A 27,830-nucleotide genomic window follows, 5' to 3' on the forward strand; every position below is an offset into this window, starting at 1 on the left:
TGAGTGCAACCTTCATCATCGCTCCGCACGGAGGGACCGGCCCTCCTCCTCCTCCTCACCGAGCCGCCCCCGGAGCGGCCGTGCGCGCCGCCGCCTCCTCCTCCCGCAGCGGCGGTGTCCTGCCTTCCTCCACCTCCCTCCTCCTCACCACACCACGGCCAGCAGCATGGCCTTTGAAAGCCTGTTCTCCAAACCCCCAAACCCAGTTCTTGACCCAAACATGCCCGACTCTGACAGGCAACATGCAGGGGACGAAAGGTCGAGTAACATTCTTCTCTCTCTCCGCTTCTCATGTGGTGGTGATACGAGTGGGGTGATGGTGGTGATGATGATGATGATGGTGATGATGATGATGATGATGATGCTGTGTTGATGTGCCGAGGGGGTTAACGCTGGCGGGAGCGGTCACCTTGGGGTGGGGGGTTCCGGGGGGGGCTCACTGCATCCGAGGTGCCTTTGATGCATTGGCGGTAGGGTTTTGTTTTTTGGAATGCATGCGTTTTACATCTTCATTTATTTGTTCTGGCTGGGAAGAGGGGGGGCTGTTTTCCATTTCTTTCCATAAATTGCACTTTCCAGCGGGTGTCTGTTGAATGTCACCATTGTTCTTTTTCTCCCTCGCTCTGGTGCTGCTAGTCAGGTAGGAAAGGGTGTTTGAGTTGTTTTCGTTCATTGCTTTTGTTTGTGCAAAATTCTCACCAGATCCATATTTAACGTCATTTTCTTGCCAGATTACACCTTCCACGTTTAACTGGATCTTTTTTTATGCAGATTATGGTCTGACTGACGTTATCTTTGCCACCTCTCAATCCCCATGCGCAGAACACCAGAGTCCTGTTCCTGGTGAAAGGACCTCTGTTCCTCCCTCCCTTTCTCTCCTGCAGCTGCTGGAAATTCAAACCCTTTCTCCGGGCAGCTCTGGCCTTCGAAACTAGTTCCAAAAATACCATTGCAGGGCGACAGCTACCAGTCCTTCGGCGTTCATCTGCTAACACAAGGGCAGGAGTTAACATGCTGTTCTGCGACAGCTGCCTGTTGGTTCTGTCTGCCCCACACAGCTCCACAACCGTGCTCGGTCCTTGTTTCAAAGGGCTGAACAACACCTAAAAGCTCGGGAGTGAATGTAACGTTCCCTCACTGGAGGAAGAGTCATAAGCTCACTGTTACAAATTGGGAAACAGAGGGCCGTGCGAGCTGACTAACTTGTCCCTAAATCACCCTGTGACATAGCGAGGGGTTCAGCGCAGACCCCAGAGATTCTCATTCCCGTTTTCCCCTTCGTACATTCAGTTTTGAAATAGTGTACGTTGTGCCTCACTGTGTTCCTAAAAGAGTGGTACGTAAAAAGCAAAATAGCAGCACACTTGCTGAAGATGCAGCACATACTTGTTAGGTCTTTGCAGCAGAAGTGTTTTGTTGAAAGTTCATGCATTCATAAGGCTCTGACTTTTACTGTGGATACTTTTTCAGGCATGCTGTTTTGAAGTTCTCATTGAGAGCCCCAAAAAACTTTATCCACTGTTTTGCTGTAAGCATTGTTTTTCTAATTACTAGTTCCTCATGTGATGTGATAAGCAGAGTTCCTCTTAGCAGCTGTTCTCACCAGTGAGCTTGTTGTTAGGCTGGGAGATTGTGAAATAGGATAAATAAGTACTCCTTAACAGCCTGATGTGCTTCCAGGACATGATCATTTATAAACATTGCTCTATAACGCTTTCGTTTCAGGAGAGCAGAAGACTAATGATAAAATATACCTTCTCAATAATGCTTTTGTAAAACTTCTGCTTCCCTCTGACCTATTTGTAATCAAGTGGATTCTTCATACACCTAGCGTGTTATAAAACACCCCAAAAAGAAGTCTTGGTGTTGTAGTAGATACGTAAATGTAATCCTGTGAAAGCATAATACCTTGCCTAGCTGAAATGCAGAGTTTCCTCACCAGCTGGTAAACTTGCAAGGCCCAAACAAAAGCCAAGTCTTTCCCTGCTGCAGAAACTGGCTGTCTGGAGGGGGGCAGGAAGCTTGCAGAGGAATGCTTTTGAAGTGCTGAGTTGATTTTGTCCAGTCTCCTGGGCTGGGAGTTGAAAAGCAAGGTGTAGTATTTTAGGTCCGTTCTGTAGAAATGCTGTGAGTATGCTCGTATTGTAAGCTTATGTGGACTTTTGCTCTATAATTAATTTGGTGTTTTAAAGCTAATGTGTGTGGTTTCAGTGTGTTCTGCCTTGTGTTCAGTGTTTTGCTGCGTTTGTAGCTCAGACTGAGCAGCTTGCTATAGATAAAGCCCATAATAGGAAGCTGGTGAGGTCATTAACTGATCAATTTTGGACAGCATTAAGTTAATGGCGTTTCTGTAAACATTTATGAGTTTGGTACTGAACTGATCTGTGGAGTTAGGAGAAAGTTGGTGAGTGTTTAGAGCAGCAGGAAGTACTAAAAGCCTTTGTCTGTTCTGAGATGGAAGTGTTGTTCTAATCCAAAGGCTTTGTTTCCTTGTTTATGGATGGGGCAGCTAATTACATAAGGAAAGCTTTTCATTCTTTATGTGTTTTTAGTTAACTCGCTCGTGTGCTCTCTGATGTGTTTGTTCCATACACCCAGAAAACAAGTGTCTCTTCTTAAGTTTGCCTGTATGGTTTTGTTTTATGAAGGGTCACTTCTGTAGGTCATGCTTAGAGGATAAGAAGGAAGTCAGAGGAAGGGTGCAGGCAGATATCAACACAGGAGAATCTTCTTGTTTTATGGACACGTCCTGTGCATAATGCTGTGGGTGAATTTACTGGCTGGTTTCCCTTTGCATCCAAAATGGGATTAAATGCTTTCCACAGGTATACAGGGATTCAGTCCTCGTGCAGACTTCTGTGGACTTTGATTTTCTGACTAATGCTGAGCTGTGACACCCGTGAGAAGGACTTCTTTCTTTCAGCTAGTCCTGCATTAGAGAGCAGTGCCAGATTTGTTGTGATAAACATTAGCAAATAACTCCTCTGTGAATTTGAGTGGTTGTTTTTTTTTCAGTACCTAAAATATTAGGTTGGTACCTGGTTCCTTCTGTTGGCCATCTCTGCTTTACTGTCATTTAATCTCCATTAACAGTAATGGAGACAGTAATGGAGTAACTCCATTGCAGTAAATTTAGCAGTGACCCTGATGATGGGTCTGAGCATTGAGATACTAGCTCACAGCAGTGCAGGTGATGCTTTTGTGCCCAGTGTGGTCTTGGGAATTGCCTTGCCAGTGTAAGTCTCAGGCTCCTTCTAACAGCCCACAGTGCAACAAAGCAATTCTGTGTTAAAGCCAGCTCTCTGATGCACACCCAAATGTCCTGTGTAAACTTTCTGGAGAAAATTGTCCTGATTTTATTTTGCCTTTTGTTTGTTTGTTTGTTTGCCAGTCAGGCTTTTCTGTTGTATTTCAGCTTCCTCCTCCAAGAGCCATGAAAATCATCCTTGTAAACTTCTTCATCATGCTGGAGGCAGCTCTTACGTTTTGAAATTAAATGGATAGCTGCTCTCTTGTCCACGATAAACCAATTTGAATTTTATGGTGTGGCTGAAGGGTTTGGTTCCTCAAGTTTGCCAGCTTCCAGAGCCTGCTCTGCCAGCTCAGTGTTCCCTGCCTGTGCCCAGATAAACCAGGCAAATTGTTGCTCTGCCACCCTATTTATATTTTTCTTTTCCCAGTTCCTTCTTCCAACTCTCTCACAGGAGGAGAACGTACCGGTTTTCCACTCTTGTTCTTGGCAGACACCATCTTAAACTGCTGATAGAGCAGGTTTGTCTGGTTCCCTGTAATGGAGAGCTGCTCTGGGAAATTACAGTCAGTGGGAAACAAAAGGAAAAGCACAAGTGGCTGGTTGTAAACAGTATAGGTAACAGTAAATTGAAATCTGTGTTATACACCTCAGTTAGGCATTTTCTCAGTTACTGCTTAGCCAGCAATATTTTGCATGCTGCTCTGCCTGCATCTTGCCTTGATCCCTGTGGCTCACCAGCTCTGTGTTGCACCGTAGCAGCACTGATCAAGGAAGCTTTTGTTGAGCTGGAGGTCTCAAGATCTGCTATAATCAATGCTCGTGCTGCCCAGCCCTGCCACTCTCCCAGGCCCCCTTGCCATAACCATCTTTAGTGTTAAAGTAGGTGATTGAAATGTGTATTTTATTCTGCCCGTGCTTTGATGCCCTCTGTCTGTATGTGCATTGTTTGACTTGAAAATATTTACTTACAGCTGTATTTAGGGAGATTTTTTGTTGTTGTTGCAATAGTTAATCACCAAAGAATGCATTCATAAGTTTTGTGATCCCAGCAGGCAGCCTTGTTGTGATTTATTGTCCATGAGCATGATTTCAAAACTCGTTTGGACATTAGGAAAATAGGAAATGAAGAGACAATCGCTCCCTGATGTGCCCTGTGGGTATAAGAGGCTTAGTTCCCATCCAGCAAACCCTGCAGGAGTGGCAGAAGTGCATCTGACTTGTGTGGCTGTTACTTCTCATCCTGCTGGGGCAGAGGAGGTGGTCTGTGTGTATGTCTGTAACTTAGTGCAGAGCCCAGCCCCTCTTAGCAGAGGCGGGTAGGTGGCAGGGTGAGAAAGCAGGCCTTGTAGCCTGCTTGTTGGCCTCTGCTGCAGGAAACTGGGTTTTGGCACATCTTATCCTTGCCTTTCTGGCTTCCTTTCCTTTATATGGGAGCACAGTATCTGCTAGAGCAAGCCTGGGTACAAAAGCAGAAGGTGGGTTCAAAAGCCAAGCAGTCTGCCCTGTAACTTCTCACTGCCAGGCTGTAGGTTAATATTGCTGTGCGTTTGCAGAGCGGTCGAAGCTAAAGGACAGCTGAAAGCTGTGCCCTAAGTAACCTGTGAAATGCTGGGAAAGGCTAGTGCTCATTAAACACTGGTTTGTTGCTAACTGCAAGCACATCTAGTTTTTGTAGTTCTTTTTCGTTCACAAGAGCTGTAGTGTAGTGAATTGCAAAGATTTGGTCAATTTTAGCCCTCTACCATCCTATTTTAGGCATGTGACTTTCGTGATGTAGTTGTGAGGAGTGATGAAGTAAAGGGCTGCACAGTCACTAGTGCTGCATGGGGTGGTGTGGAGCAGCAGGAGTGCACGGAGAGCTGGAATAGAGGGGCTGAAGGAGAAACCTGGTTTGGGGTACTAAACAAAATGTCCCCATAAAGGAGTTAAGGAGAAGAAATACCCAGAGTGGCCTTTTTCCTTCTGGCTGGTGCCAGAAACACTTGAATTTTTCTCTTTCCTGCATTGTGTAGCATTATTACAGATGGTAGCAGGATAGGTGTGTGGGGCTGTCATCAGCCTGCGTAAGTTGTGGGCTCTTAGTTTCATGCTTCTATATGTGATTGAGTTTTTGGACATCCTGCCTGTTTTATGATAACACGTCTTTAGAACTAATTGCAGGAAAAAGAGGTGGAGGTTGAACAGTGTGCTCATTTTAGGAGGAGATAAATGTTACAGTATTTTATTTTTGGACTATAAAATTTGGTTATCACCAGAAATTAATAGTTGCTTAAAATTAATTACTTGATGCATTAGGGTTCTGCTCATCCATAATGTTTGCACTCTTGTTCCTGCGTCCCTTCTGTGCACCAGAAGGAAAAGAGAGAGGTTTACATCCCGTAATTGAGTTTGTCTAGTTGGGGTAATTCTTTTGGAACCTGTTAGTCGTTAGTATTCTCCTTAGGGCTTATCTAATAGATACAGTCAAATGCATCACACTGTAAAACAGTGTAATTATTTTTAAGTAATAGAATCACAGAATGGCCTGGGTTGCAAAGGAGCACAATGCTCATCCAGTTCCAACCCCTGCTGTGTGCAGGTCACCAGCCAGCAGCCCAGGCTGCCCAGAGCCACATCCAGCCTGGCCTTGAATGCCTGCAGGGATGGGGCATCCACAGCCTCCTTGGGCAACCTGTGCCAGTGCCTCACCACCCTCTGTGTGAAAAACTTCCTCCTCATATCCAACCTAAACCTCCCCTGTCTTAGCTTAAAACCATTCCCCCTTGTCCTATCACTATCCACCCTTGTAAACAGCCGTTCCCCCTCCTGTTTACATGCTCCCTTCAAGTATTAGAAGGCCAAATGAGACCTTTCCTCAGCTGTCAATGAAACCTACCAAAGATGAACTTAAAATAGTATTTGATAGAGATTTACATCTTGGTCGTGTGATTTCATTCATGTAAGTTCTTAGTGTATGCAGCAGTATGAGTCTTGCGTAGCACCTGCTGTGTTTGCACGTGTACTGAGTAACTGTGTGAGGGGGATTAAAAAGGAGTCCTAAAGGGAAAACCCTTCTGTTTTCCTCAATCTATGGTGTGCTGAGTAGCTGCGTTTACTTCTTGTGTCTTGGGCTTTGGGAGCTTGAGTTGTACATCTTTGAACATAAGGGATGTGATTTTTAAAAATGACTCGGGCTGAGAGCAAGAAAGGTGATTGAAAGCTGAGTCCGAATGGTAGAAAATAAGCTGGAAATGTTAGAGTAATGATGGGTTACTTCTCATGTTGTATAATTGATTTTGCAATGATTTTACCAGACTGACTCTCCTGTCCAAATAATTTGGCTTTTGTGCCTTTCTAATCCATTTTGGAGATGCACTAAAATAGATTTGGGGCAGTGGAAATGCTTTACGGTTTTATTCCACATATCCGTCGAGTTCCAAGTATCTGGAAATTGTGGATTAGGGAGCGATCCATCAGCAGTGTTGGTTCTTTCTCCTGCCTGGTTCCTGGAGGAACCTCTTCCTGGAGAGGGACCAGAGGTTTTTTTCATTCTTTGGTACGTTGTCCTTGTACAGGAATCATAGGAAAGGATCAGTGCCAGTGTGCTGCCTTGGCTTAGGCTTTACCTCGTGGTGTTTGGGTGATGTTATTTGGTTTTGCATTGCCTGCGTTTTGGATATCAGGATTGCCTTTGCTCTCTCATGGGTTATGAGGAAACAGTAGTATCCATTGCCAACTCGTTTTAATTATTAAGCTTCTCCAGAACTTCTCATGAAGAGGTTCCAACAGGTCAGGCAGCGGTAGCCAAACAACCGACTTAAACTGGTTATTTAATGAAGATGCTGTGGTTTCTCTTCCAAAAGGGCTTAAAATGCAGTAGGAGATGTCTGGTCTGTGCAGCAGGGCTGCCGTGTGAAGCCAGTGCATGGCCTGTGGAGTTGCTGCCTGATCTTTGGGATAGGTCACCCATGGGTGGGCTGCGTGCTGCAGAGAGGGATGTGCTTTTTCCTAAGAGGCTGCTGCTCGGGATGGTTGACAGTGTAAGGAATGAAAAGAGGATTGGTATGCCCTTACAGCTTGAGTGTTGTCTTCCAGCTGTCACTCTGTGGAAATGGATGAGGAGAACGCGCAGTCTCAAAGCTTGTCTTTTCGGCTTCTGATCGTGGTTCGGGCCGTCTCTGCCAGCGTGAGGAGCTCGCTGCTTGTAATGGCAGTCTGTGCTCTCACAAATGCATGTGACACTGCCCATTCACTTGAGTGCAGCATGTGTGGAATCCACTGAAGTGTGCCTTTCTTCTAGCGGTGGCTGTTGCCCTTTCCCTATGATTTCTTTGCTCTGATTCTTTTTTCTCTTTGGAAACGCAGAAGAACATGTATCAAATACAGAGACAGCAGATGCATCAGGTTTAGTTCAGCCTTCACAAATGCAAGTGTAGAATTCAGGGAAGTAACACGTGGCAGAAGGTAAGAGCAGTTGGCCAGTGTTTGTTCCTTCAAAGCAAAGGCCATCTTTTGACTCCTGAGGTGTGGGTCGTGTAAGAAACACATCCCAAATTGATCTCAGTGAAGGATGTTTCTGTGCTGCGTTGTAGGATAGTTGAAAGATAGCTGAAGCCTTGTAGAAAATAAATTGATGGTTTCTTGTTTTTATAGATCAAGAAAATGCTGTTTTTGTCAGACGCTTCCAGCAATAATATCAGCAGACTGAGATACTGTGTAACTTCAGAATCCTCCCTGTGCTGTGCTGTGCAAAACAGAAGTTCCTATCGTCTCTTGTTACATCAGCAGCGTGACTGCAGGGACGTGCCAGGGGGGAAGCAGCATGAAACTAGGACCCGTTTCCTAGAAAATCAGCCACTAGCTCTGTTTTTTTCCAGACCACAGCAATTTGTTGACTTTCATTACTCATAGTGGGAAAGGAGGTAGTCCTGGTTCGCAGCACCGAAAGCCCAGCGCGGAGCTGCTTGCTCACAGCCAGCAGTGTGGAATAAGTGCTGGAAAGGGGTCGGCTCTGTGCTTGCTCAGCAGTGTCCCACTCCTGTTCTCACTTCTGAGTGGAAAAAAGGCCTGAACTGAGGGTGCTTTCTGCCCTATCACTTCCTTCAGACTTCCTTTGAATTAAATCATTTCCAAGAAATGGTACATTTTAAACCATTACATTTTCAAATTATATTTATGCACCGATTTTTTTTTTTCTTTTTTTAAGCATGCTTTAAGTTTGGCACTTAGAAAATTCTAGGTTTTTGTGGAAATAATCTAAGTGTTTGGAGAGTAGAGAACTTTGGTAACCGTACCTTGGAAATGCAATCCAAAGGATAGTGTTACTGGGATTCTGCACAGTGGTTCTACCTGGAAAGTTACTTGAGCCCTGCGCACATCCCAGAACAATAAATACTCGACAGCAGCTCCCAAAGGAACTGGTAGCTGGCAAATGCCTATTTCCCAAAGAGCATTTACAGCCTGTATTTTACTGAAGAAAGTATTTTAATTGGGTGGATGTTCTTAGTGGAGTGAGCTTTGCTTTCTGTGCATCTCTCCGGTCCCTTCTGGAGCCTCCTCCAGTTGTCAAAGTTTGCTGCCTGCCATGACTTAGCAAACAGAGCTGTCTTCAGTACGTATCTAGAAGATGATTTTCTCTGGTGACCCAGGAGTATTTGTTTTCAGTTCTTTTTTCCATTTTGTGGTAGTTGGTGATCCACAATCCTATGTGTTGTTTGTGCACTGTGGTTGTTAACAGTATTGGGTTCTAGCAGGTTCCAGGAGATGCAGCAGGACTAAACACAGGACTCATGTCTGTCTTTTCCCCTTTTCTTCTCCCTGGCACACGCCTTTATTCTTACAGGAGGTCAGACCTGTGGCTTGCTTCTTTGTGAGTATAGGACTGAGGTGGACAAATTGCACAGTGATTTAATCTAGACTAATTACTACTTCTGCCCTAATACCTGTTGCTGCCCTCGGCGCTCATTTAAGAGTCATTGTGTGCTTAAGGGCTTCATTCTGCAGTCCAAGATTGTTAACTGTTCTAACTGGAATAAACTATTATTATGTTTTGGTTCCCTCTTCTGTCATTTAAGTATGGTCTGCTAATTTGAATATTTTCAATTTGTATTGCTTTATTATGATCCAGGAGGCAAGGGAGAGTTGGATACTTTTCCTCAGAGGAGGAAATGCATTCTGGCTCCCCTCACTTACAAATACTGAAAATACTAAAACCCAAAACAAAGGAAATAACTGACAAAGCTCTGGACAGAAATTAAGCACTTCGTTCATAAAGCTTAAAACCTGATATTACAGAGACAAATAGCCTTAAAAATTAAGAGGTGCCTCCCAAATCTTCTAAACCATTTGAAGCCTCGAGGCAGTGAGAACTTCATGTTCCTTCTGGCTCTTTTGGGGGGATTTTTGCTGTCTTTCTCTTGCATTCTGTTAAACCTGTCATAGACCTGGTGGTGCTGCATGAAGAACTGGAGGGCAGTTGGTGGAAGTAGTCAGACAGAAAGGCTGGGTGCCAGTTTCACTGCTGGAAGAGAGGAGTCTGAACTTGAGACATGAGCTTAGTAGAGAGTGCGCTCTTCCCTGTCAGTACATCTCTCCTATCTTGTGTTATTGTAGTTATGTAATTTCAATGCAAGGATTTTTTTTTTTAATTCTTGATTCTATTATTTAGTGTTACTGTGCTCTATTGTGGTCCTATTATTGCTGCTCAAACGTTATTCCAGCCAGTCTAGCTTAAATGCAGATATTCAGTATTTGCATCATAGCGATGGACCACCAGCAGTTCATAATTTCTTTAAAAAGAAATGATGATCGTGGATCATCTCTGGAAGAAGTCTTGTTGCCTTCAGAATCAGCACACTGCAGAGCTTGCATTCTGGTTTCACATAGTTGGCTTTGCAGGTTTTTAGTGTGTAAGTAGCATTACCAATTATTTTTTTTTCTCAAATAACAGATGCAAAGTTATCTTAAAGTGCTGTTGGAAGGTTACCAGCGTTATCTTTGGGTCCCAGGTTCATTTCATTTCTGTTGCTGCTTTCTTTTACACCAGGAACAATTGTTGAATGGAAGTGGCTTGTTTAAATCAGGGTCCCTTGGGATCATTCCGTAGTAAAGGAGCATCAGACATGATGGATCATTAATCCTGCTAGCTAGTTATCCTGGGCAGACTGCAGGCAAAGTGGGTTTAGTTCATGCATCTTTTGGTTTGCGTGCTGTAGTGGAAATGCTAAGTCACAGCCTGAACCATTGAGCACCTGGTGGGAAAGCAGGGCCAACTCAGGGGATCCCCCCCTTCCCAGACCTCACTGAAGGGTTGGAGATCCCTGCCTGCCTGAGGCCTTCCCAAGGTGAGCAGCTCTTCTCCTTCATTTCTCCCTCTGCAACTGCTGCATTTGGGCTCATTTGCTGTAGCCAAAGACTTTGCTACCCCGCTGTTATTGCGGTCCTTTCCATCTCACTGTGGCATTACACATACCAGATCATTTTACTTTTTTTCATCTACCTTTGTTGCAAGTGAGATCAAGACCTGCTGCCTGCCTTTTCCTTTCTCAGCAGCAAGGCACAGGCATATAAAAATGTCACCTCTTGGCAATGACAGGAGTATTCCTATATTGGCTTTAGATCCCTGTATTTCAGGAAGACAAATCATCTCTGAATATATGAATGTCACAGGGCGTGATAAGTTACAGCTTTCCTGGGCTTTGCAGTCTGTCCTGAGGTTCTTGTAGCTGTTTGTCACTATTTCCTTCTCTGACAGGAAAAAAAAAAATATATCAGCAGCTTTGAGGGTTGATTTTTTTTGTTACCAAATTGTTTCTGTTAAAATACTAGTGGTTTTCCCAGGCTTTGGACACGGATGTCAAACGATTTTCTGCTTAAACAATTGTACATATTAAAAAAAAAAAGTATCTGTGCAGTTGTAATGGTGTAATTGTTCTCAGCTGTTCCATAGCAGAGATCTGAGCAGATTAAAGATCTTCATTATTCCATGTGTAGAAAAGGCTTTGAAATCCTCCAATGCCCAGTTTTTCAGTTGTTTGAAGTACACAGAGACATAGATCACCATTTGCTGTGACTCCTGGCCTTGTCTTCCCTGCCTCCCACTCCTGCATTCCCACAGACATTGGAATGTATCCTGCAAGGAACTCAGCAGCCACTGGCTGTGCACAAACTTGCAGCCTTCAATAGCATGTAGTTGCAGTCCTGTTTCATACAGCACTGATGCTGTAACACCTTTGAATCTTTGGGACTGACAGTTCTGTTTTAACACTCTCCATCAGATGGATCGAGCTTTATGATGTTTGTTCACTAGTAAATGAGGATTCTGACTTCTAAGAGTTGTGATTGTGATCTTGTATGTGATTTTCTGCTATCTGCAGGCTTTTCCCCTTGCTTCAGCTGGCAGCATTTCTTGAGTTTCTGCTAAATCCACTGCACTGAGGGTGATGGTTTCCAGCACTGGGTCACCAGTGGTGTTTTCTGGCAATCTGTAAAAATTCAGGATTGAGTTCCTGTAAGGTTCTGAATTCCAGAAGCAGTAGAAAGTGACATATAGTTATATAGAGCCCAGTTATTGAAGTTTGGGAGTAGTGTATTGTGTGCATTCACTGATAAAAGAAGCGAATGCCAATTAATAGAAGAGGAATTGAGATTGCTTCAGCAGTATGCAAGGAGTAGGGATTGGAAAGACTTTGGTTTGTGTTGTGTTGGATAGATTTCTTCCCAGGTGAAATAGTTTTGGAGTTGTTATTTGGGTCGGGATGTAAAATGTAAAGGCTTAGTAACCATAGATTTATATTTTTTTCCTGTACAGGTAGAGATCAGGACAAACCTTCCTATTATACCTGAAGTATTGCACTCTGTATTATCTATTTATTTTGAATCATCCTTTGGTGTTACTCCAAAAAAAAAAAAAAAAAGACTTTTCAGACAATCACACATGCAGAAGTTGTGGTCTCATGCGCGGTGTTCCTCCTACAGTGGTTATTGTGTCAGTTACTGCTGTGACATGGGGAGCAAACTCCTACAGAAGTCAGTGCTAGGTGCTTTGGAAGAAACCCACAACAACCCCACAGAGCCAACAAACAGGTGTCCTAGCACAACAGCAGCATCAGGTGTCTGTGTTCTGTGAATATTAAATTGTAGCACATGGACTTTACGTGTCAACTACTCCTTTTTTCTCCTCTGCTACTAAGAATTTCTTTGAAAGAATCAACGTAACCGTGACTGTAATTCTCCTTTTTGGAACTGCTCAGGACGTTGGCCATTCTTCGGAGGTGCTTTAGTTGCAGGAGCTGGTTGGTGTGCTGATGGAAACGCATTCCTATTATGGTGCATTCTTTTCCCTGCAGTTCCCAACTGTTGGTTTGTGTGATTGCTACTCCTGATGATTTCCACAGAGCTTTGATTGCCTTTGAATTTGGCTGTGTCTGTTCTGCCAGTAGAGCATGATGAAGATGTGTTTAAAGTGTTGTAGTTGAAGCATTTCTGGAAATGGTTAAAGTGCCCTTTCAGGTTGAAGTGGATTTAGGTGCAGCACTGGGTGATATGTTGAAGCTGCAGTTTTAGCTAGCGTGGGCAAAACTGTGGAAGAACAGAAGGCCTTTGTTCTGAGAAGTTCAATATATTTTTTTTTGGCAGTACAATTAAAGGATGCTTAATGGCTTAATTCCATTTTTCTTCACAAGAAAACCTGAGTATTTTGGGGGTGTTGTGTGTGTTACAATGTGTATTTGTGTGCATGTGACAGTGCAGCTGGTGGAAAGAAATACTGCGTGCTTTTCTTTTTACTGTGCTGTTACACAGTTGAGATGGGTAATATGACAATGTTATTGTATTTTTCCTCCTACAGAGAAGATGGAGAGCTTGAGGATGGTGAAATAGACGATGCAGCTTACGAAGATGTGAAAGAACATGGTTCAAAAGATGATAAACAGAAAAATGAGAAAGGACACAGAAAATCACGGAAGAAACGCAAAAAAGAAAAAGAAAAGAAAAAGTCCAAAAGGAGAAGACGGGATAAACATAAGGTCAGGAACTGCAAACTGAAAGAACGGAAGTGCTTATTTTAATAGCAGCTTTCCAGGTTTAGACAAGAATCCAGGGAATTAGAGAAGTCGTCTGAAAACAGTATTACTATACAGACAGTCGTTGGACTCTGCTTTTTTTGAGTTTCCTGTCTTAAGGGTGCATTTCAGCCTTGGAGGATTTGTTTAAGTAGACTTTTGACACATGGCAGTGCATGTTCATGTGTTTCAGTGAGTTTGTGTGGGGTGAGAGATCGTAAATCATTAAATAATCAAGCTATAGCACATTCCAGATGATAGGCAAAGCTAACAAGTGAGTTTCTAATTCAAATGCATGCGTTTCATTGACTTTTTTTTTTAAAGAAAAACAAAATCAGATTGAGTCTAACTGTAGTTTTGTGATACACATCTTCATTGGATGCTTGTTTACTATCAGCAAGGGTGATGGTAGCTGAACAGTAGGGAGTGAGCTTCCTTGCTCAATTCTATTTGTTCAGTTAATTACTGTATTTATGGAAATGGAAGATCTCATGGTAGGTGGGTGAATTCTTCATTAACTTCATTAAGATGATGTGTATAATGTACATTTTAATTGGTTCTGAAGTAGATGTGGGGGATTTTTCACCTAAAAAATTAAACTCACTTGTCTTTGACTAAAAATCACAGCACTGTAGAATTCTGGTATGGTTTTGAGGAGAGTGGCAGAAGAATTACCATTGATTTGTGTACAACTAGTTGTCCCTCTAAATCTTCTGCAAAACTGTACATCTAAGTGCACCTGGTATGAACTAATGCTCTTTTCTCTCAGCAGAAATTGAGTGCTGATCTGTTCTTTGGTCATGTGCAAGTTTTTAGCCCTCTCCAAGATTTCTTTTAGCCTTCCAGCAGCATCTCAACTATGTTGCAAAGAAGTAGGGCTCTGAGGCAGACCCGTGGGAAACTGATGTAACCCATTGTAACCACATAACCCTCAGTGTTTTCGTGCAAAAGCCTCATAGGATCAGATCTCTTTCTCTGATAAAGAGAGTGGGTCATCAAAGAGTGTGTTTTCTTTGGTCTCCCCCAGAGGCAGAGGTTGAGGACAGTTAAGAAAATGTTTTTATATACAGGTTTAGTGCTCCCTTTAAGTTACTATGCAGCAGACCGGTTGCATAATAAATTATATAACAGCATTTTAGACAGCTGTTTTCTTCTGTTTGTTTTTTTCAGCATAACTCTCCTTCCAGTGATGACAGTTCAGACTACAGCCATGACTCTGATATTGAACGTACAGAAAGATCGCATAAAAAAAGTAGCAGTTCTTCATACAGAGATTATGATTCTTCGTTCAGTCAGGTAGTGCTTCTTTGAGCTGATGTCTCGTGTGTTTATTTGGGTATGCATATGAAAATGCTGATGTCAAAGATGCAGTTTTTGAAAGCTGATTTGATCACAGTGCCCCTTCTCACAGCTTCAGACAGTGCATATAGTTCTCATGTCCTCTGAGTGGAAGATGTAAAGCATCATCTGGAGCTTAAATGTAGGTGATGTAAACAAACTTGATACAAGTTTTCTGCTGTGCAGAAGTAATTAAAGCTACGTTGGATTTGGACTGTACAAAGAGGAAAGAGGTTCTTGAAAAGTCACCTTGAAGTTTTTGGAGTGGGTGCTGCTTTGTGATAGCTCAGTTTGTCCTGGCTTTTCTCGGTCTGCACAGCTCAACAGCTCTCCTGACCACTGGGTGAAATAAAATGCCGTTCTTGACAAGTGAGACAGAGGAGCTGGAGGCTTGATGGAACTGCATTACTTCAGAGGAAGGGATGCTTTCCTTTTAGCCTGAAACCGTTCCAGAAAACTCCAAAAGAGCTTGATTTATTAGTGAGCTGAAAATGCTGTCTGCTGAAACTGGAGAAGGGACAGTACTGGCTTGGGAGTGGCCTTAAGGAGTATTTCATCCTGACTGATGGGGGCGGAACAGATTGTATCATGTGTGTCCAACATGATCAGGAGATGCAGATCACGAAGGGAAAGATTGAATTCTCACCATGGTTCTAATGAACCGTTTGTATATTGGTTTTAACAAGTTGAGTTCTAATTCTGCCTGCTGTTACTAAGAGAGAGCTTTGTTATTAATGTCAACACAGGATTTTTGTTGCAGTCCTGCTGACTTTCCCTGAGTGGATACTCTTCAAATTGTTCTACTCTGTACACCGAAGTAGCCTGAGTTCCAAGAAGCAGCTCGCTTGCAGGCTCTGCCAGTCTCTAATCAGCTTTGCTTCTTGACAAATGTCCAATAACTTCTCAAATTCCAGCAAAACAAGCATTAAAGAATCTTGCTGACATATGCTATCAGTACAAAGCCTCCAAACTAAGTGTGAAAAGCTTGAAACTGTTTGCATATTATATTGTCTGTAGTAACATAGTTAAAGAATTCTTGAAACACGAGTGCCGCTGTGTATTCTTACATACCTAAGCTCAGCTGTGAGGATCTCAATATACAATGTTTTTCTGAGCATGTTCTAAGCACTTACCTATTTTTTTCTCATGCTGTACTACCTTCTGTTTGTTTTTAGAAGAAAACCACTCAGAATGCAAAGGATTGTGTACATGAAAATTCTTTGTCAGTCCCTCTGAGAAACATTCTGGAGTATAAATGCTGATGCTGTTCTGTTGTTTGGTTTGTTTTTAAAACAAACAAACAAAACCTTTTCCCTATATGCATTCAGAGTCAAAAGTAGTAATTTTTACAGGATAACTGATTTTCACTGTTATTAATGCTTGTTTGTGCAGATGTGTGGTCAGCATGACAGTATAGCAGCATAAAAGCAATTGTTTTTGTAGGGCAGTTTGGAGGGGTGGTGTCTGAAATATTGAGCTGGTTCTAAACAATGCAATCCCTTTCGTGCAGCATGGACACGTATCTGGAAATTACATGAGTTCACAGAAAATGCAACATAAAAAGAATGTGAAGAGTAAGGAGTATGATGACTACAGTCATTACAGTGATGAGAACTTTGGTAATTATAACGAGGAGGAAAAAGATGAAGATTTTGCCGATCAGCTCAAACAATACAGGCAAGCTAAAGAGACCTCCAGTAGCGATTTAGGACCTCCGTTTATGAAAGAACCAGTGAAAAAACAGGGGATGAAAGGGATCCAGAAAGGTAAGATGATTTGAATTGTTAGCTGTGGTGTTGGTGGTGGTAGCAGTTATGTCCTGTGTCATTTCAGAATGTTTGTGTTGAGAGGTGTGTGAGGAGAGCTGCCAGCAGTGGCTCTCCATTGGGCTTGCAGTCTCTCATCAGGATGTGGCATGCTGTTTACTGGGAAGGAATAATATTGTATGGGTGCACTTCTGCCTTTACTGAGGGAAAAAACTAAGCGTTGGGTAACGTGTCAATAGTAAATAAATAACCTGTTTAAAAACAAACAGACAAGATCTCAATTGTGTGACTGCCAGACTAAGAAATCGTACGGCTGTGAAGTGCCCTTCTGGTGGAGTTCATGAAAGGGTGAAGAAAAGAGCATGTGACCTGTGAATTCCAAAATGTGGCTTAGGCCAAAAATGCATACAAGTCTGCTTAAGGTACCTCAAAATTTTGATGAGTGCCTAAGTTTATCAGTATGCCCCATAAGTGTGCTATGATCCTTTTCTTTTCTCAACTTTTTTTCCTTTTCAAAGCTGGACTGATCCAAAGGCCATGAGGAAGTGCTTCTCTGCAGAAACATACTTCAGAAAGAGTCTTGCTGCTTTTACTTAGGTGTGACACAAACATAATCATGCAAGCATTTTTACTTGCACCTTTCATTTGGTGTCTGGTCATAACATTATAGTGCAGTTCATTGAACCAGCTTACATCTCTGCCTCTGCTATGAGGAGACCTTGAACTCCCTCATCTTTTGGACTCCCTCATCTTCTTGTTTCTATTTGTTGTCTTGGGGCATGGAAGGTTAGGTGAGGGAGACAGCACGTGCCACTTACACTTATTGCACAGGTATCCTGATCTACCATCTGGAAAAATGGCACTTCTTTGGTTTTTGTGTGAGATAAAAAGTTGGCACCAATAGCATTTATGGAAACCATTGATTCACTTTGAATAATTTTCTCCCTTTATTTATCTGCCACACAAAATCTGAGCAGGGTTTCCTATGAGTGTGTACATATCTTACTAGTTTGCAGGGCAGATGCCATTTTGTAGAAAGGTAGTAAGCTTTCTTTCCTTACTTTTGTGACAATCTTTTGTCTTTTTTTTTGGTTCAGAACTAAGTAAACTCACAAAAGTTTGGCAGAATCTGCTTAACTGAGACCAAAAAATGTTTGTTTCACATACTGTTTGGTGGTACTGCTTCAAGATCTCTGTCTTTGCAAGTTGCAGCCTTGCTGTGGAGGGTGGCTTCCACCTGAAGCAGGTGTGACATCTACAGAACTTGTTTTCTTTGGTTTTAAATCGATTACAAAAGTAGATAGAAACTCTGTCTCAGTGTTTTTAGTTCAGACCATGACTCATGGTGTGCTGATAGCTGGAAAATTACCACCCTGAAACTTCCAGACAGCTGAGTGTTATCATATTCAAAGATATTCTGTCCCGTTAGGTTATGGTCTTTGGCTCCTTTCATGTTTTCAGATATGTGTGCATCCCTGGGTGTCAGTTGTACTGATGAGTTCTATGTTCAGAAAGTGCCCAAATGGCACAAAATGTTTCAAGTATTTGGGCTTGTTTGAAATCATCTCTGCACTTCCAGTTGTGAGAAGCTTCTTTGAATGGGATTAATTGTGTGTGCACTTTGTCAGTCTGCTATTGATTTGAAGAGCTTTTCAAAGAGCAGGCAGTTGCACAGAATTGCAATTGATGTAGTTCTACCTGCCAACTCGTGATTCAAGACAGCATTTAGGAATTCAGATTGCAAAAAGATATTTGGTTTTATGTTTGTCTGCATTGGATGTCTCTAGATAGCTGTACTTTTGGAGGACATTTTAAAAGGTTGCTGCTGTGTTTCAGGTATTTCTCAGCGAGGTAATAATTATGGGGTTGGAAGAGGACGTGGAATGCAAAAGAAATTGAAGCGCAAGGATCGTGGAAGAGGAAGAGGGGGCAATAAAGGGTCTGATGGCTTTCATGAGGTATGTGGAATTAAGTTTCTAATGCAGTTGTTTCAAATGCCTGGATGTCTTGCTTTAACAGAAGTGCATTTATGGCTATGTGGTTTTTTGCTTGTTCTCTTCCCTAGAAAAGTTAAATCCCTTTACTTGAATTTTCCTGCACTAGATGTAAAAAGTACAGCTGATAACTTAAGCTGATAGATCATTGTCTTGGCAATAATAATAATAAAAAAAAATAGAATATTTTTTGGTTATGAATGGCATATTGACTTAAATATTAACTTTCTGAAAGGTGACATTTTGCTGCTATTGATTCACCTCAGCTTTTTCAGTAAAAAAAAAAAAAAGGCTACCTTCACAGCTTTTGCCAGTTTTTATTCTGATTCGTGAAGGATTCTTCTTCTTTCCATAGCTAATAGTGGAAAAGGAGAGATCCATACCTTGGCTTTCATTTAGCTGAGACTCTCTCTGATGGAGGAGTACTCAGTTGGAGTATTTCAATCTTCCTTGAGCCACTGTTTCAAGTTTTTTGAGGTGTTTGATGGTCACTGGTTTTCAGTGCCTCCTGAAAGACTTGGGACATTGTTTTCATCTGATATCGGAGTTCATCTTGAAGGGGAGCAGGTATTAGATTCAAAACTTTGATTGAAACAAATAGCTCACATTTCTCCAAGTTTAATGCATTCAGAATAGAGAACGGATCTTAGCTGATCCAACTTGACGACGTCTGCTTCTGATTGTCACTGAATCCATTAATCAGCGTCAGTGTTTTGTGACGTTGCATAATTTACCCAGCGAACTGATGTTCACGTTTCCAGTCCAATTGCAGTGGAGAAGCATAGCCATTCCATGTCAGAAGTTCCTACTCAGCAGTCAGATCCCTGCTCAATTTTGTAGAAGTCTGCCGTTGGAAAAGCCTGATTCCCTTCCAGATCAATAGATGACTACCCTGTGTTGCAAAAAAGGCATCAGAATCACGTGAGAAGGGAGTAGAGGGGAAGGATTGGCTAAATATAGCCTTATGGCTACAGAGGTAGACCAGAGGTCTGATTGTTCAGCTCCTGAGTGGTACAGGCAATACTTCAGTTAAAGAGTTGTTGAACTACTAAAAACAGTAAATCGACTCGTTTGGACGTAACACCATGCGTGGTGGTAACATGGTTAATAAGGATTTGATAGCAATGGACTTGTGAAGGAGCTGTGAAGGTAAGCAGGTTGACAGTTCAGAATGTCCTCAGCATCAAGAGGAATGCTAGCAGGTCATGCACCACCTGAGCTGCTATTCAATCCTCTTTGCTTGCTCTCTTCCCAGAAGTGCTGGTGGGTTGTCAGTAGCACTTACATGCCCAAAGTCTTCCCACTCATCACATGGGGGAGCAACTCTGTTGCAAAGCATCGTGCAGTTTGGATCCAGAAGGGCAGAGGAAGGTGAAAACCGAGTGGTGGTTTGGGCCAGGGCACACAGTGCTGGAACAGGGCGTCTGGAGCAGAGTGTCATCTTTCTGATACCTGTCTGTGGGATAGAAATGCCAGCTGTTAATCAGTGTGCTTACCAAACGGACTGACGAAGATTGAAGGCTGACTTATGGTGTGCCAACAGGCAGCAAACACTGCATGATTTGAGAGGAAAATGGGAATTATTGCGTTTGGGCCGTTGTGCAACTGAGAGTTACTTATTTGACATGGTGATAGGTCACAGAGGTGCTTCCCAAAGCCTTGTGCAGAGGTGCCCTGAGGCAGGGGACACTCGACTTAGTTGGTAGCCATGAGTCAGCCCTGCTCTTTAGCTTTTCCAGATGAAGCGTGAGATGTTGTGTCCATTCACTGAACTCACATCTGTCGTGTTGTAAGAAATGTCTGATCTGATTATATTTGCAAAAGAGTGTAAAGCTCAGTATTAAAGCAGCTAAGAAAAGGTATGTGTGTTTACCTTTACTTTGAGCTGTGGGTGTAGTATTAAGAACTTAATCCTGGTGTAGTCAGTCACACTGTGGGCTATCTGCTGCTCCAAATATGCTCTTAACATTTCTTTCAGTTTCACTAGATAAGTAAACATCAGCAGAATGTTCATTTTTCTTACAGGATGGCAAACCAGTGAAGAAATGGGTTAATATGAGTCAGGAATTCATCAATCAGCACACAGTGGAACACAAAGGCAAACAAATTTGTAAATATTTCCTTGAAGGGAGATGTATTAAGGTAAATGTGCACTGTGTCTTGTCAGCCTGCTTCTTTGGTGTGAGGGAGGGGAGAAGATGCACTGTGCTTTTTTTGCTTCAGCTGATGCAAGGAAAACTCGTAGGTTGAAGCTGTGTTTTGACTGCCTCTGTTTTACATCTTTATAGATAAATGCTAACAGAAGTGCTTGTGGGAAAATATCCCCTCTGTTACACCTTAGGGTTATGACTGATTCTAACAAGTGATTGTGTCTGCTTGCTAATATATGCAGCAAAAATGTCTTTGATAGCAGTATAAACTTATAAAGAGACACTGGCTGTGTCTCTTCTGTAAATATGTAACAAGTTTTGCAAGTATGGAATCTGCAGATAGTCAATGATTTCTGAATGTAGTAGATTATTTCTGTGTTTTGTGCTACCAGTAATTTTGAATCAGTGAAGAAATTGCTTAATTATGCTGAATTATTTCTCTCTGTAAAAAGTGAGGTTGTAGTCATAGTTCCCTTACCAAAGAATTGAAGTCATCTTCCTTCAGCCAGCAAGTGGAAGGCAACAGAAAGAAGAGAATCCTATTCAGAGCAGTCAGCTGTCAAGCAAAATCCCTAGCAAGGCAGCCTGTTATTGCATTAGAACTTTGCTATTGCTTCATTTTGAAGCTTACGCTGCTGTGAAGTTGAATCCTGTGCTGTCAGAATAGTTCAGTCAGTTACAAATCACACTCCGTGCTTCTCAAATAAGTGAGTGCACCATTTCATCTAGCTTTTCCGTGTATGTCCTGATAGAACGTGTTCTGTTGCTTTTCTGTATTGTGAAATTAAGGGTGAAAATCAGTGTGCTTTTCTCCCAATTGAGGGGGCAAATGAAACGAAGGCGTTTTGCTGGCGTTCCGTATTTGAGGATGTTGTGCTCAGTGAGATGAGTATTTGCTGCCACCTTCAGTTGTAAAACAAGTAGTTGAAATAACTCAATTATTTTCAAGAGAGATACACTACAAAGAATGTACAAAAAAAACCCTCTCTAGCAGATTAACCCTAAAGTGCCAGGGTTGGCAGCTTGATGTCCTACGTGGAAGAGTAAAATGCTTTGCTCATTGGACTTCATGGTTATCTCATGTGCTGTTAAAACAGAATCAGGTTTACTGATGAAGTGCACTGTTGTCTATATGTGAAATACCTTTGATTAGGTTTTGGTTTAAATGTCTTTTTAATGCTAATTGCTAGATGGGAACAGAGGAGACGACTGCTACAGTAGGATCAGCTTTTTTTTTTCTGTCACCACCAAATGTGTTATTTGGAGCCCAGATTCAGCAGTTGTCTCTCTGTGTCCCACTTCCCCTGTTCAGATTTTCTTTAGGTGCATACTTACAATATAATCCTGTGTTAGCAATTATGAAAAGTTTAGATTCGGTGAAGGAGGATGCTTTCCTTGAGATGTGAAATTGAACTGCTTACCATTTCAGACTGATAACGTGTTCCTCTTGTTATTTATAGGGAGAGCAGTGTAAATTTGATCATGATGCAGAGATAGAGAAGAAGAAGGAAATCTGCAAGTTTTACATACAGGGTTATTGCACCAAAGGAGAGAACTGCATTTATTTGCACAATATCCTTTAAAAAAAATACTTGAACTCAAGCAGCTGTTCGTATTTACTCCTAATTCACATAAATGATTTTAGAGGGTGGCCGTGTCTCTTAAAAGTCTATACCAATTTCTGTGTAGATGTACTAGAGGAAAATAATTTCTTTGCTCAAATGGGAGGAGAAAATATGATGTGTTTATCCCTGTATTTTATATACCCTTATAGCTGTGTATTTTTTAATTTCTGCTGTGTTCTAGCTTTGTTTACTCTTTTTTTTTTATCAAGTCAAGTCAAAAACAACGTTAAGGTGACAGTGGGATAATTATTAGTAGAATGACAAATGAATCTAAAAGGTAAGTTGGTTGTTAGCTTTCAAAATTATTAAGATACTGTTTTGGAAAGATTAAGTGTTCCTGTAGAACTGACGAATAACTGACAGCTGAGTTTCATACACGTGTCACAGTGCAAACTGATCATTAGCCTTTGTTAGGAGTCCTTAACATATTGCTTACATGAATTCCCTTGCAAGTTTTACCACACAGGAGCAAAATGTTATCAAGGAGATAAGTGCAAATTTTCTCATGCACCCCTGACTGCAGAAACAAAAGAGCTGCTGGATAAGGTGAGCAGTTTGCAGTCTGTAAACACGAGCTTTGTTCCCAAAAAGAATGGGGGATAGTCCTGGAAATTTCCAGGGGGTTCTGGGGAAATGTGATGTGATACAAAAGCAGTGTTAAAACTTCCCTGTTGCTGTTTAGCGCTGCAAGTCTGTGGCTCGGTCCCATGCAACAAATTCCCTCTTTCCACCAGTTATTTTTCTGCTGTGTTAGACTGGTTTAATTTCACAGCTTTTGTTTGTAATCATAAATTCTTTCTGACTCCCCTTCTGCATTGTGTAACAAGGAGTGTGACTTTTATGTTGCCTCCTTCACCGACCCAGAGGCTAGATCTCATCTGGGTGGAGAAAGGAATGAGATGCCTCCCTTGCATGATTCGTGGAATACTGACCTTTGTGCTAAGTAGTTACTGAAACAGTTACCATATTGTGGGTCTTATCAGAGAAATGATGCAAATGTAACCCTAAAAAGTATGATGAATTCTAAAATAAGTCATTTACATCACTTAAAGTGACTCTGTGAGAGAAATGGACTTCTGTACAGTTGTCCGCTGGTGACTATAAACTCACAAGCTGTTTGCTGTGTTCCTTTGTTGTAGGTTTTGAATAATGAGGAGGAACCACAAAATGAAGATGAGAAGGAACTGGAGGAGCTCAGAAAGCGTGGCATAGTTCCTCTCCCTAAGCCACCACCGGGTGTCGGACTGCTGCCCACCCCAGCTGAGCAATATCCGTTTTCTGAGTCCGATATAGAGAATTATCAAGATCCCTCAGGAGATTATAAGAAAATACCATCTCTCTTTGAAATTGTTGTGAAGCCCACTGTGGATTTAGCACACAAAATTGGAAAAAAGTAGGTTTTTGCATCTTCTGTAGAATTCTCCTTAGGATGTGGCTACATAAATGCATAAAGCACTCTTTATTTCCATCAGAAGTGTACACTCCTGAGTACATTGCTAAGTTAATTATTTGTTAAACGCAGGCTATCAGTTATCTACTTCATGCTCTCCTTGAAAGGATTACTTACTGAGCCTTGACCTGTCAGAAAGCTACTCCTTTGGCTCTCGTTCTGACTCTGTGCCTGCCTTGTCTGTCCCAGTTTGCAAGCTGAGCAGAGTTCAGTCTCCCAGTTCTGTCTCCTCCTACAAGCTTTACATGTTCAGCTCTTGACCAAAGACTTACTGAGACCCAGTGAGTACGCACAGACATCTGTAAGAGTGAAGAGAGAGGAAATAGCTAGCAGGCTTGATCGTGATAAGTGCAGAATTTGATTCATTAAGTTTTTTTTTGCTTACAGGCCACCAACCTTCTATAACAGCTCATCACCACCTAGACCACCGTTTCAGGGAAATGACCCGCATTCTCAGCATATGTATAACCCAGGTTCGAGCCCAGGGCCTGGACCTGGCATGCCACAAGGACATAACGGACCACCAATGCATCCAGGTTCTCCTGGACATCACCCGTGTGCGGGGCCTCAAGGAATGCCGCAGAGTCCTCCTATGCAGGGCGTCCCACCAGGCTTTCTGGGACCGCAGAACCAGAGCGGCATGCCTATGCAAGGACAGCAAGGCGGTCCTCCTCTGACACCACCAGGCCTTGGTGGCTCTTACAATGCCCCTGGAGTTCAAGGACATATGGTGAACATGCCAAGAGATAATCATTGTCCTCCGGGGCCGCAGTACCAGCAGATGCCTGGTGAACGACAGCCGAATATGAATTATGAGCCTATTCAGAACCCGGCTGATTTCTATGACAATTACTATTCTCATCAAGCTGTGCATAACTTCCAGCCAGCAAATAACTCTGGTGGTAAGGACCTTTAAGAATTGTTGTTCCTTGATGTGGTGGTTTGTAGCAGTACAGCGTTGAATCATCGTGGCTTCAGTGCTGAGCAGGGGGAAGAATTGTAGAGCCACACCTCCTTTAAAATCTTCACCATACATTTATTTTCAGCTGATGCCTTCCAGTTGTGCAATACATCCCATTAGTTTTGCTTTATGGTGCTTTAACTGCTTTGCTGTGGAAGCCTGCTCAGAGTAGCTGCTGACTGCTTTGTTTTTTTGTACTGCAGATGGAACATGGCATGGAGAATTTACAGATCACCAGGCTCACCTCATGGCTCAAGAGTCTCATCAAGGTGGAAGCGAGTCAGACTGTATGGGTGGTCATATGGGCCATAAACCAGCCATTAATGTACCAGATTTCCTTCCAGCAATGCAGAAAGCCCTGTATGTGAGGCTCAGTCAGAAGCATCAGAGAGATGGAGACTCTGTCAGCAGCCAGGGTCAGAGGGCAATGAGCAAAGAAGAAGGTAGAGTTCATTTTGTTCCTGTTCAAAATTTATTTACTGACCGTATGTTACTGTGGAACAAATCTGTTGGTTTGAATTTTCATCACGTTACCATTTGTTGTTATTGTGAGTGGACAAGTACCGAGTCAGTATTTTCAGGTCAATTTGCTTTTCTTTCCAGCTCGTTCTAGACTGGATTCTGAACTGAATGCTTCTCTGTAACTAGTCCTTCCATTTAGGGGTCTTTCAGAAAGCAGCGTAACAGGGGAATGGTCCTCCTAGCTGCCTCCTTGGGGTTGTGTTGTGTAGCAGGTGTTTGTGTGATGCAGGTAGCACTGATCAAGCTCTGCATTGGCTGTGCGTTAGGTATTGCATTACTGTGCACTAGGAGTTGCTGATGTTGGTGGATCTCATCTTCGTTTCTCGTTTTACTGAGCCAGAATAAACCACTCATCTCCTTCTGTGAGTATGCAAGTTTAGATTACAGATCAGAGCAGGCAGCTGTGTTGTTTAGCTATATTACTCTCCAGTAAATTGGAGAAGATGATGGTTGAGAATTTATTTAACCTTTAAATATTCATATTTCCCCCCATTCTGAATCTTGACCTCTCCCCTAAATGTTCTAATTTGGATAGTAACAAAGCAGCAAATTCCACATTTGTAATGCATCTGTTTTTAAGATGACTGGAAGGCACTAGTCTAGTTTTTTTTTTTCCACCCATCCCACGTGAAGTGAAGGTCATTTTCATCTAAACTCTTACTGTTAGAAACAATTGTTTGGAGGCAGGTTATTGTCTTAGTTTCAGCTGGGATGGAATGATTTACTTCAGAGTGTCTGGTACGATGCTGTGTTTTGATTGTAGGAGAAAAACAGTGTTGATAACGCACTGATGTTTGTAGCTGCTGCTAAGCAGTGTTGCACAAAGCCAAGGCCATTTGCAGCAAAGAGCCCGAGGAGCTGGGAGGGGACAAAAACAGGACAGCTGACTTGAACTGGCCAAAGGGATGCTCCAAACTGTATGGCATCATGCAGAAGGAGTTTTGAAGGGGGAAGCAATAAGTGAAGGGCTGTGTGGTGCATAGCCACCTGCTGTTGTGAGAAATGTGGAGAGAATGCAGCAGAGTTTGGGAGTATCTGAGCTAACTTGATTTTTTTGTTACTTCAGTTCTTCATCTGAATTATTTTTGTCATACTGTTTTAATGCAGTGAATGAGGACTTGGTACTGATAGTATTACTCCGTTCCTTTTCGCTGAGAAGTTATCCCTTCATGTGAGTAAGCATGTTGTTGTATTCCCTCGTGACCATTTGTTTCTGTAATCTTTGTTCTCAGATGACAATGTCAACTGGTATTCCAGCAGTGAAGAGGAAGAGGGGAACAGTGTTAAATCAATACTGAAAACGCTGAAGAAACAGAGTGAAAACTTTAGGAATCAGCAACAGCATTCCGCAGAGCAGCACATGCTTGGTATTCCTACTGATCCCAGGCTGGCAAAAGATAAAGGTGCAGGGCCTCAGGCTGCTGACCCAAGGCTTAGGGCCTCGCCAAGATCAAACCCCAGAAAGCCATCGGAATCCGCAGCCTTGGACCCCAGGCTGAGAGATCCCAGGATGCACAAAGTCAGCGACGGAGGTCACGCCAGCTCGTCTCTTGTGGGAGCCAAGTTAGATTTACACCACCCTCACACGGGCGTGAAAGTCAAGCAGAAAGGGATGGATGATGATGAAGAGGATTCAGAAAGAGAACTGAGGGAACGAGCTTTTCTGATTCCCTTGGAGCCTTTGCCCGGTGTAACATTAAGGGATCCCCGATCTCAGCTTAGGCAGTTCAGCCACATTAAAATGGATGTTACCCTGATGAAACCAAACTTCGCTAAGCATATTGTGTGGGCGCCCGAAGACTTGCTGCCAATACCTTTGCCTAAGCCTGACCCCGTCTCTTCAATTAATTTACCTCTTCCTCCACTCATAGCTGACCAGAGGCTCAATAAACTGAGGAACCTGAAAAACGATCCCCACCCAAACGCCATGCCAGCTGACCCGAGACTAGCCGCGAAAGCGAAAAATAACTTAGTGGGCAGGAGTGGCTACTTGGATCAGTCAGTGGATTCTCACGCCAGTAGCTCCAGCAAGCTGGGAGATCCTCGATTACAAAAGAACGTCGACCCCCGGCTCCACAGACTGTCTAACGCAGATACGTATCATGGAGTCGCAAAGGAGTCGCACCCTTCAAAGTTTGACCCCCGCCTCGCCAGATCCGCTGCCGCTTCCTCACAGCCCTCGGAAGCCGCCGCTGCTAAAGCTGAGCCGGACGCCCTGCCTCCCTATGCGCCCAAGCTGGCGGCGAGCGGCGTCAGGCTGGGGACTTCGGGCTCCTTGCTGAGCGGCATCAGTTTGTATGATCCCCGGGATCACAGCGCGTCGTCGGACGCGGCTCCGGCCGGCGCCGGGGAGAACGGAGAGAACCAGAAGAAAAGTATTCTGAAAAATTCTGCTAAGAGCGAACCCAGCCTGTCGGAAGACGTGTCGCTGCCCAAGCCTGCCTCCAGCGTCGAAAAGACCCCCGAAGCGTCGGCGGAAGCCGCTTCGGATAAAGCAAACAGCAACAGCAAATCTCAGGCTAAGCACTCCAGCGCTGCGCCTGCGGTGCACAATCTTCCTATCCAGGCTCTGTCGGGGCTGATCAGGCCGCAGTACAGTGATCCGAGGCAGGTGAGGCAGCCTGGACAGGTGGCTCAGGCGCAGGATAACGATCCCAACGGGGAGTCGGATGATAAGTCCTTAAAAGATGTTTTCAAGACTTTCGACCCGACCGCTTCACCGTTTTGTTAG

At 43.0% G+C, this 27,830-nt stretch overlaps 1 protein-coding gene across 1 annotated transcript; it reads left to right on the forward strand.

Moving 5' to 3' along the window:
- Nucleotides 1–27,830, forward strand: ZC3H6 (zinc finger CCCH-type containing 6; the record flags this gene model as incomplete). Its single annotated transcript, XM_079550811.1, has 12 exons — nucleotides 1–258; nucleotides 13,080–13,257; nucleotides 14,464–14,589; nucleotides 16,142–16,397; nucleotides 18,234–18,355; nucleotides 20,417–20,533; nucleotides 22,002–22,115; nucleotides 22,605–22,712; nucleotides 23,306–23,559; nucleotides 24,004–24,518; nucleotides 24,781–25,020; nucleotides 26,332–27,830. The coding sequence occupies exons 1-12, from the start codon at nucleotides 167–169 to the stop codon at nucleotides 27,828–27,830; spliced, it is 3,621 nt and encodes a 1,206-aa protein (XP_079406937.1). The 5' UTR covers nucleotides 1–166.

This window comes from Tetrao urogallus (genome assembly GCF_951394365.1).
Source record: "Tetrao urogallus genome assembly, chromosome: 2".
Lineage (NCBI taxonomy): Eukaryota > Metazoa > Chordata > Aves > Galliformes > Phasianidae > Tetrao > Tetrao urogallus.